Genomic DNA, 11,552 nt, shown 5'->3' with positions numbered 1-11,552 from the left:
ATTATTATTTTTTGTAGCGTATAATTGTTTATGGATAAAAAAGTGTTATTTTTAAAGCATTTTTTAGTTTATTATAAAAAAAAAATTGGTTTTTTTATTAAGCACTTCCGGGTAAAAGGAAATGAAACCCTTTTTCTCGCTTGTTCAAGAACAAAGCAAGGAGTAGTGATATTTTGGTTATCCAGATTTTTGGAGAGGTAAGGCCCCGGCTTCACTCCCTGATTTTCAAAAATAACGTGAGAGTCCGTAATATAATAACAGATTGGGATCTCCCAAGGGAGTGCATTGCTGTAGATGTGGGTATAGATCTTTAATTTTTTATCTATGCTTTCCTGTCCGTTTTGCATTATGCTTTATTTTGTAATCTGAGAAGCTGCAGTATGTGCAACTCTGAGTATGTTTGTGTGCACTGTTGTATTGTTGTGTTTGGAGGTTTGCTTTGTGGTGTTGAAGTGTGGGGGGATAATGAGGTGTATAGCCATGAAGATGGGTGTGTTTGTGATTTTTTTTTTTATTGGAGGACCGGCAGTAAGAAGGGGATGCCAGGGAGGGTCTTTGACTGCCTCACTGGGATGATTTAGTTTTGGATGTGTTGGGGTATCAGGAGAAGTCCAGATGACAGGTGGGGGGGCTGGGGTTCTTATTTTGGGAGGATGATCTGGTGCAATAACCAAATCAAGAACTGCAGATTTTTTGCGGACTGCTGCAGGGTGTTTTATGGGTTTTGGGTGAATGTTGTGCTTGGTTTGGCTGCCGTTGATCAGCTCCATTGGAAGACAACAGTGAGGGGAGAAGGCCTAAATCTTATGCTGGGGACTATGGAAGGTTGGCTGGATTCCAAAAGGGTGCTAGGAAGTACTGGAGTTGGAACTCGTTCTGGGTTCTTGAAGTTACAAATTGGTTTTATTGGGATTAATGGGTGCTGGGCTTGGAATTTTTTTTTGGGGCTGGATATCATAATGGAGGATAGGGCTCTTATGAAGTTGTTCGGGGTGATGGATACGTGGGCTGTTCCCTATGCAAGGTTATGCGGACCATTTTGCTTGGGTAGTTTTTTTTGAGCCAATTGCTTGGACAATTTGTGTGGGCTGTTGGCTGTTAGATTTATTCTTCTTTATATGGACTCACCTTTGGGTTGTGTTGAGTCTTCACCCAAAACCCAAAACCTTAAATCCCGCTTTTTTATTAACACATTAGAAAATAGTGTAAAACCACTCTATCAAAAAGAAAGTTTTACCATTCCATCAAACAAGTCATGAAAAATGGGCTAAATTCATCAACTTAACTATGTTACAAAATCCTTAACAAGTAGAAAGAAAACATGCTGTTCCAACATTAAATAAAAAAAAAAAAATTTGGACATGCAATTAATATAATACGTTGGTGAATAGTTTAAAACTTCTCCATCAAACAGAAACTGGTATACCACTCCATAAAAAAAAGAATGCCACAGGTACCAAAAATGATTAAGACTTTAGTTTTCACAGTTATAATTTTTTTAAGACATCACTTTAGAAAGTAATGTCTAAGTCAGTGATGTCTAATGTTATCAAGTTTTTATTTTGTTGGCAGTCTTTTTGTATTTCTTAGAAAATCAATAAAAAGATAAGAAAATTACAGCAAAATGGATTACAAATAAAAAAGGGCCCCAACTAGCTTGGGCCTAATTGTAGAATTCTGCACCCTTCTTCTTGGACTTTGACCATTTTTTTTTCTGAGTAGTAGCAAGCTAACCCACAAAACTCCTTACAAGAGCTCACTCCAAGGAGCATCCTGTAGCATTGTTATCACTAAAGTCAACCAAAGAAGACCAAGGGCAAAGTTTGTAGAGAAAAGATGTGAGAGCAAAGCATCCAACTAGTTAGTGAAATCATGCATGCTTAAGAAATGTTCCAAGTGGTTAGAATGACAAAATTGAAGGCAAAAAACTTAGCATAAAAATCAAATTTCAAAAACATAGCAAAATTAAGGAAAACAATGTTTTGGTCTAACGTAGACCGTATTAGACAGCTTACAAGAAATCCATAGAGCGTATAGGATTTTGCCTTTTGATTTCAATTTTAAAAATCAACTTTATAAAATAAAGGGATGGCTGTTTTTAACTTTGATATAGAAAGAAGGGTGTTCTTAAAAATTAAAAATATTTTTTATAAATTGCAAAAATTTCAGGGTCAAAGTAATAAATACGTACTGAAATTAAAGTCAAACTAAAAGGACCTCCACCAAATTAATCTGCTCTTTTTTTTTTTGCAAAAATTTCAGGGTCAAAGTAATAAATACGTACTGAAATTAAAGTCAAACTAAAAGGACCTCCACCAAATTAATCTGCTCTTTTTTTTTTTTTTTAAAAAAAAGGATTATCTAGGCAGTCAAGTTCTGCCTAACAGTGACTATTAGCTGGATATTCCAAAACATAATGGGGGAGGCGCTAGCCTATTGCAAGGGTAGGCAGTTTGTCACCCATGTGAACTCCCTTTATAAACGATATCGATTTAAGCTTGACATATCACACCCTAGCTGCTAAGCTAAAAGTACTTCCTGTATCTTTCTCTCTTATTAATTGATTTCGATCCAACAAACTTAACTTTAATTTTTTCCCTCCATCTTCATTTACGTCATAAACATGATTAATTTATCTATTTACTTTATGCTTTTGTTTTAATTGCAGAAAAATAGAAAAGAAAAAGAGATTCAAATTGTTTTTCAATTGAAGATATTAAACAAATACATTAAACTAAAAGTATAGCATGCACATGAATAATTTGCTACTATTTAAAATTTATCTTTTATATATGTTACAATTTAATGATGGTGGAAGAAAAGGTAGTTATTTTATATGTCACATAATTTAGTCCTTTTTAAATCTTTGTATTGTAATTAATAAATAATTATGAATTAATATCCCAAATTAAGTTATTATAATTTGATATGGTCAAAATGTTTAATAAATGAAGGGATCGATTGCTTTTGTTAACCCTATTTGTTAGGCAGAATTTGAATGAAATTAGTTCAATATTTATTAAAAAAAAAAAAAAAATTGTAAAAGTTAAGCAAATTGACATGTGTCCTCTTAGACTTCTGATACAGTTAATTATGTATAAAGTAATTATTTCATATATCGCCTTTCAGACTCTTGATACAAATTGTATCATACAATTAATTAGTTAAAATGGTCCTTTTTAGTTTTAGACTTGATATAATTTATATCCTATTTTGACATGAGTTTCACCCCTAAAAGTTAAGATGAAATCAGATTATGAAAAACAGTGGTCATTTATTTATTTCAAACTATAAAAAAATTAAAAGTTGGCCGCCCACGCCCATAATAAATGACATTTTTATTTATTTAGGGTTCAAGTGTAATCACAGAGACAGAGAGAAAATTGTATAAAAAAGGTTCAGCGGCCTCTTCTTTCTTCAATAGCAAATTTATTTGGTTGATAGACAACGAAAGATGAGTAACCATTCAATAGCTAAAAGGCCTCATGCAGTTTGCATCCCATTTCCTGCTCAAGGTCACATGAACCCAATGCTCAAACTAGCCAAAATCATGTATTCCAAAGGCTCTCTCATTACATTTATCAACACTGAGTACAACCATAAACGTTTACTCAAGTCCAAATGCCTTGATTCCTTCAAGAATTTTCCGGGTTTTCGCTTCGAAACCATCCCCGATGGCCTTCCTTCTTCTGATGCTGATGTTACTCAAGACATTCCTTCTCTTTGCGAGGCTACCTCAAAGCACTGTTTAGCTCCATTTAGAGAACTCTTTTACAAACTCAATGACACTTCATCATCTTCTCAAATTTCTCCAGTGACCTGTATTATCTCAGATGTCATGATGTCTTTCACCGTTAATGTTGCTCGAGAATTTGGAATTCCTGGTGCAATCTTATTCACATTCAGCGCCTGCGGCTCACTGTGCTTTGCAATGCTCAAGCTTCTTGTGGAAAGAGGTTTAATACCTCTGAAAGGTATAATGCTTCCTCAGTTGATCTATGTCAAATCATATTATTCATGCATGCGAAGAGCTTTCGACATGAACATAGCCACCAATTCTTTTTAATTTAAAACATTAAATATTAGATATTTACTTATAATAAATTTATGTAATACAGTTGCAATTTTCTTTAATTATCGTGCTTTCATATTTTGAAGTGATAATTAACTTTTATTACCAATTTAAAAAAAAAAAAACAAATTTTAGTTTGTAAAAATTGAAATAAATTCCTTTTTTAGATTTTGTTTTTCCAGAGAAAATATTGAAACAATGTAGGCAATAATGATATATCGATATTATTTAATAAAAAAAAAAGCAATTTACGTGAGAAATAATATGTTTAATTAGTGAATTATGTTTTTAAACCTTAAATAATCTCAGTTAAAAAAAAAAAAAAATGAAAAAAATAAAGAAGAAGATTAGAATTCTTTTCTGATCTAAACTTTTACCTTAATAAATAAAGGCGTTTTAGTGAGACAGATGATCATTCTTATGCTCACATACTGATAGTCTGATACTGTTTTCTCTCTCTCTCTCTCTCTTTTTTTTTTTTTCTTCACTGTCGATTGACTTCTCATACAGATGAAAGCTATCTAACAAATGGGTACCTGGACACCAAATTAGATTGCATTCCAGGGATGAAAAACATGCGTTTGAGGGATTTTCCAAACTACATTAGAACCATAAATCCAAATGATTTCATGGTCAGTTTCGCCATCAAGAGCTTCGAGAATCTCAGTGCTTCTTCCATCATTTTCAACACGTTTGATGCCTTGGAACAGGATGTTTTGGATGTCTTCTCAACCCTGCTTCCGATTCCTATTTACACCATCGGCCCCCTTCAGTTTCTTGCTGATCGTCTCATCACGAATGAAGAATTGAAGAACACGGATTCAAATCTGTGGAAATATCAGTCCGAATGTATTGAATGGCTCGATTCAAAAGAAACCAACTCAGTGATATATGTAAATTTCGGAAGTATCGTAGTAATGAATCCTGAACAACTCATTGAGCTCGCTTGGGGATTGGCTAATAGCAAGCAACATTTTTTGTGGATAATAAGGCCGGATCTTGTTGCCGGAGACTCATCAATTCTTCCACCGGAGTTTCTTGAGGAAACTAAGGGAAGAGGAATGATAGCCAGTTGGTGTCCACAAGAAAAAGTCCTAAAGCATTTTTCAATAGGAGGATTTTTAAGTCATATGGGATGGAATTCCACGCTTGAAAGTTTATCCATTGGTGTGCCAATGGTTTGTTGGCCATTTATAGCTGATCAACAGCCTAATTGTAGGTTTACATGCACCGAGTGGGGTGTTGGGATGGAGATTAATGGTGATAATGTTAAAAGAGAGGAAGTGGAGATGCTTGTAAGAGTGTTAATGGAGGGAGAGAAGGGTAAACAAATGAAAAAGAGAGCCATGGAGTGGAAAACGAAGGCAGAAGAAGCCATTAGACCAGATGGTTCTTCGTACAAAAATCTGGAGAAACTTTTCTCAGATATTCTATAGAAGTAATTTTTAACTTAGTTATCTCAATTAGGATTGTTGTAACGTCTAAAATAATAGCATTTTTATGTTGTAACAATAATTGCTTTTCATAACTAACGTTGAAAGTTCTCATATAGTTCTTGCTAGCCTTATAATTACCAAGCTAATTGATAATCCTATTTTTCAAATGTGTTTTTGCATCATATTTCAATAGGATTTAGAGTACTTCTCATGCATTTTGAACTTAATTGAATAGTAATTTCTTGTATTTGTCCACTTTACAGTCCCAAAGGGTTTTTGAAGCAAAAATGGTGATTTTAAACTTTTCAACTTAGAAAGGATCCAAAATTTGAATATTTGAGAAGTTATGGGGTTGAAGGGAAGTGTTCTTGAAGACTTATTCAGAAAAAAAAAGACACAGGAAATGAAGATTCAAGGGTTTAAGTCAAGAAAGAGCATTTTTGGCATATTAAAGAAAAGATTGATTTCGCTACAGCAAGAATCTCTCTAGAATTACGAGCTTCTAGCTTTCGCTATGACGAAAATAAATTCTCGCCATGGTGAAATTGCAATTTTAAGGATAAATAAATAAAACGCATTGTTTTGGACTATAGGGTTTTCAACCACAAAAGGAAACACTATATAAATGATGAAAGATAAATTTTTGAGAGAGTTCACTCACTTGGGAGGCAAGGGAACGTGAAGAGAAGAAGAAGCAAAGATTCATCATCTAAGATAGAATTTCTCATTCTTTACTCTCTTTTTTTCCATGATGAACGCTTTGTATAACTTTATTTTCATTTCTATAAGGAACTAATTGTTTACCTAGGATTTTGATGTAGCCTTGATATAATTACTCAATACATGTGATTTAATATACTCTTTTGTTCTAATTTCATTGATTGAGTGTTTATTTCTATGTTTATTGAATCATTTGGATGATTGGCCACCATGCATTTGATATGATGATTCATGGTGAGACTAAGAAGTAATTCATGATTTTTGCATCTTGTGATAAGCATCATAAGTTGAGCAAAAACTAGAGATAGACAAATGCAATTGATATGATCTATATAGGATTCCATTAAGCTTAATAGACTTTGAACTATTAACTTTCAATTTTTGGGTACATAAGGTTAATAGGAAAGAGTGGGGTAGCATAACCTGCGAAGGAGTGCTAAACAATATAGGGGATTTAGTCTTCAATCAAGAAATTAGGAGTTTGGGTAGAAAAATCTATGTATTGGGTAAGAATATCTTGGTGAAATCAAACACCATAGAGTTTTGAATCATTTGTGAATTTGTGTTGATATTGGGTCTTGCTTTAAATTCATTATTAAGTGTCTATAATTAATTAATTTGTAGTTAATTGTCAATATTGCATCTTTCTGATCTTTAGTGCTTCAATTAGGACTCGTTCTAGATAAATCGGTAATTAATACACTATCCTCGTAGAAATGATACTCTAGATCATCACTTTATTATTTAATGCGATTAGTGCATTTGCTAATATGCATCCGAAATCACGCATCACTAATACATCGAGTAGATTCAAAATCTGTGGATTGAAAACAACTTGAAGGATAAATTAAAAAAAAAAATTTAAGAAGCACAACTGAAAGTTTATGACTAATCTAGTTCATTAAACTCTTGCGGAATAAGTTGATTGAGTTCATTAGTGCTTGTGGGAATGGCCATTCAATCATCAACACAATACCATGAAAGACATAAAGAAGCACACAAGGATTTTTACATGATTCGGCTAAATAGCATACATCCATGGGACTATGTCTAGATGAAGCAAATCCACTATAGCAAACATTTGTAAGTCAATTATAGGGTTGAAATTAAGTAAACCAATGTTAAACACTCACTGTTTCACAACACTCTAACTCCACCCTCAGGTTGCTCCAATGTTTTGCTACAACTTGCTTGAATCTAAGAAACCTCCTGGATAGCTCGAGCTCCACTCAAGCTTCAAGGTCAAAGTCAACTTTCAACTCCACAGATTGAACTCCTTTCAAGCTTTCATCAAATGAACCATGTTCCAACAAACACTCAACAACAACACATAAGCAAAATATTTTGAATATAAAACCATAAAAGGAACTTGAACATAGAATAAACTCTTTAACAACTATCAGAGAACAAAATGAAGTATTTAAGTTCAAGAAAAAAATGCAAGGATGAAGAAGATATTATATAATCCTTAGACATCCAGTTGACAAAGGCTTACACATGTTACGCTATTTAAGGAAAGTTTTTAACAACTTTGTTGGACCACATCTGAAAAAGGCACAACAACTTTCCTAGTCCACTTCTGAAATATCAAACACCTGTAATTGGATCACTCACACATATTTCAGAATTGGAAAATATCTTAACAAGCAATGAAAACATGACACATGTATTAAAGGGTCTGATTGGAAAAATGTTTACATAATTGACTTAAATGTGCCCAAATATTTGCAATAAGTTCATACTGAGGAAATTCGCACACATTTATGCAATATGTTACAACATGTGTAAACTACAAATACGATTGTGCATAACCAAATAAATGTGCAAACATCAAAAGTAAATGTACACACACATCTTCATAAGTTGACAAAAATACTTACAGTTTCTCTGTTTATCAAACTTATGAACAAAGCACAATCTTGATCAAAGGATCAACACAAACCCATCTCAAATAACATCAACATTCAAAGTATAGAGACAAGAAAGGAATAACCAAACACTAAAACATATCTCATGAAAACGTCATAATTATAAAGCATAAATATATGTAAGTAACAACAAACTTAAAAACAAAATACGGGAAAAGCAAAACAGTTCAACATAAACAAATATCTGTTCAACATAAAAAGAAATAAACTCCCCCTCAACAAAAATAACTTCCCCCAAGTTTTTATCCACATTGCATTCCAACATCAACAGAACTCTCCATAAAGACAAGCAGTTCTAAACAATATACCAACAACAAAAATATACTCCATACTCCAACATCATAAAAAAAAAAAAAAAAAAAATCTCAAGCGGTTTTAAAACTGAGCAAAATATTAAACCTTAACCACCCCCCCCGGCCCCCTTTATTCATGAGGTTTGAACCAAACCTTCAATGTCTACTAGACTTTCAGGTAGGAGTCTTTCCCCTTTCAGCTTTTGTTTTGACTCTTTTTCCTCCACAAGAACCAAATGATGATGAAGCTTGAGGTTGAGTTGATTCAAAAAGTCAAAGGCAGCATGACTTAGGGAGACTGTAGCTTTTGGATTTTCTACTAGAAGGATTAGAGTTGCTTGAGAAGCAACTTGATCTTCCTCATGAGATAGTGGTGGTGAAGCAAAGTTAGCCTCTGTCTTTTTCATTAAGTCTTCAAGCTTGTCCATCCTAGCATGTAGGGAGGAATGGAGATCTGCCATACGCTGGATCAATTGTCGATGCATATCACCAACTGTCTCTTCAAGGGCCTACAAATTAAATCATCAAACAACTTGGATTGCCAAGTGTTAGCTCCAGCAGTTCAGTGGAGGAAGTTGATGGAATATCCTTTTGAAAGGGAGAAGCATAGACTAATTTCTTAAAAGAATATGAAGTGATCAACTTGAGCTTNACTTATTAACGGTTTTGAGGGTAACCCGGACCGGACACGTGGCCGGTTCCCGGTCCAACCGGTTGGACCGGCCGGTCCGGTCCGGCTTTTAAAACAGTGGTTCGATGTAGAGGTGGGTTGTTAACATAAATAATGATGCATGTAAAAGTTTGAAATACAATCATCCCAAGACACAAGTATAGTGTCCTTTTAAATTGGTACTCTAACTTGTTCATCTGTTGAAGATTTGTTTGGTTAAGTTTGACATCTCATCATTTTTTGGATGAGCAGGTGAGGAATGTAGTAGTGGAAAAAAAATTTATCTTTGTTGAAGGAATGGGAAAAGTTGTGCTAGCAATTCTCTTTTTTTGGTTTAGATATAGAGGCAGAGCAGAGTTTGAACTCAGTTAGCAAAGAGGAACAAGAAAACGATAAAGCCTCTCATATGTTTCTGATGAGGATTTTGAAGTGGAGAGGCTATTAGTTGTTTGTTATGGTGATCCTAACAAAGTGAAGAAACTCGGAGTGTATTTTACGGCATTCCACAATTCATTTGGAAAAGACTGGCCACATGTCATATTTGTTATATTGTCTTTGTTGTTAAGCTCTTTATATGGCATATTTCATCACTGATCATAAAGATATGGTTTTATAGAGCTAAAGACACAATACGAATATTCTAATTATTCCATATTTTTCACCCAACTTGCAATTTTTTGTCATTTCTAGGTCATTAAGGACCATGCAAATCTTGTTGAAAAAAGAAGAGTGTTTCCCTCAAATGTTAAAGACGACAATCCACTATTGTATTGTGTCTAAAGTAAACATTGTTGTGGTTGCCCTAAGTGTAAGAGGATTGCATTGTGCTTCATTTAATTATTCTCTCCATTTTCTAGTCCAATTGTTGCATTCATATCAACATAAAAGGTCATAACTAGTTCGATTGACAATGCAGATGAACTTAAAGGCAAATGAGGAAAATATTTCTTCCTCTGACTTGTATTATGATATGAAATACACATTGTCATAGCTGACTTTTACAAACATAATCACAGATAATTTATTTTGCTCCTACAATATGGAATTTGTCATTTTCTTGTTCAATTAATTGATGTTATTTGCTTTATTAACTCAGTAATTGATAAACGAGATAGTGATACATCGACTATTTCAAGTGAGAGGGTTAAAAAATAACACCCTTGGGAATTTTGAGAAGCATTTGCTAGACTTGTATGTTGGATGTGGTGCCATGTCTATTGGCCTATGCATTGGTGCTTCATTATCTGGAGTAAAACTAGTAACTGTAAGTGAATAATTTAAATCTTGTGACATTTCCATTAGCTTTTAGTGAAAAGATTTGCATTATGTCAATATCGAAAAATATTACTTTTTAACTAATTGGAAGCATGTTGATTCCTTATTGTGTTTAATGTAGAGGTGGGCCGTTGACATAAATATTGATGCATGTAAAAGCTTGAAATACAATCATCCGAAGACATAGGTATACTATCCTTTCAAATTAGTGCTCTTAATTATCCAAATGCTGAAGATTTGTTCGGTTAGGTTTGATATCTCATCTTTTTTTGAACGAGTAGGTGAGGAATCAAGCAGTGGAAGATTTTATATCTTTGTTGAAGGAATGGGGAAAGTTATGCTAACAATTATGATTTTTTGGTTTATATAAAGAGGCAGTGTAGTGTTTGAACTCAATTAGGAAAGAAGAAAAAGATAAAAAAGAAAACGATAAGGTCTCTCCAATGTTTCTGATAAGGAGTTTGAAATGGAGAGGTTATTAGCTATTTGTTATGGTGATTCTAACAAAGTGAAGAATCTTGAAGTGTATTTTAAGGTATCTACTAGGGATAAGCCGAGCTCGAGTAGCTCAATCAGTCAAGTCGAGCTCGAGCTCGACTCGAAATCAGTCGAGTCAAGCTCGAGCTCGAGCAGCTCGTGAATAGTGACAAGCCAAGTTCGATTTGGGCCGAGCTCAGCTCGTCAGACTCGCGAGCTTAAACGAGCTTAGGGGCCAATTTGCAAGATTTCAAAAAAAAATTTATTTTAAGGTTGTTAAAATTACAAATAGCACCCATATAGACAAAAATGCAGAAGTGCAGAACCCATTTCAATTTTTCAATCAAAGCTGAAACAAAAACTGAAAAAGTAAAACCCATTTGCGATTTTTCATTAACCCTTCCTAAATCTCCGCTGCCATTTGCCGTAAATCAACCAAACATTCAAGAATTTTCAGGGGTATGTTAAAAAAGCTTCCATTTGTACAAATTTTATCATCAATTTCAATTTTTTTTTTTTTTGGCATTAGATTTGTGTGGCCATTTGGGGTTTAGTTGCAGATCTTGGAAATGGTTTCTAGGTGTTTTGGTTTATAAATTGTTTATTGGTTGTTATGGATTTGTTTGGATTTGAGGGGTTTTTTCTTTATGGGCAGGGTGGATCTCTTTATTTGGGGTTGTG

The 11,552-nt window shown here is 33.8% G+C and overlaps 1 protein-coding gene across 1 annotated transcript; it reads left to right on the top strand.

Annotated features, from left to right (window-relative positions):
- Window positions 1-3,454: 3,454 nt before the first annotated feature.
- Window positions 3,455-5,508, top strand: LOC116120398 (7-deoxyloganetin glucosyltransferase-like). Its single transcript, XM_031406352.1, has 2 exons — window positions 3,455-3,974; window positions 4,583-5,508. The coding sequence occupies exons 1-2, from the start codon at window positions 3,455-3,457 to the stop codon at window positions 5,506-5,508; spliced, it is 1,446 nt and encodes a 481-aa protein (XP_031262212.1).
- Window positions 5,509-11,552: the final 6,044 nt, after the last annotated feature.

This window comes from Pistacia vera, unplaced genomic scaffold, assembly GCF_008641045.1.
Source record: "Pistacia vera cultivar Batoury unplaced genomic scaffold, PisVer_v2 Contig93, whole genome shotgun sequence".
In the NCBI taxonomy this organism is placed as follows: Eukaryota; Viridiplantae; Streptophyta; class Magnoliopsida; order Sapindales; family Anacardiaceae; genus Pistacia; species Pistacia vera.
Note: the sequence above shows the minus strand (reverse complement) of the source record. Positions and strands in the feature narration are given on the sequence as shown.

Coding starts and splice junctions, on each gene's coding strand:
- LOC116120398 (XM_031406352.1), top strand. CDS start 3,455: ATGAGTAACCATTCAATAGCTAAAAGGCCTCATGCAGTTTGCATCCCA. Junction 3,975..4,582: donor AGGTTTAATACCTCTGAAAG/GTATAATGCTTC, acceptor CTTCTCATACAG/ATGAAAGCTATCTAACAAAT.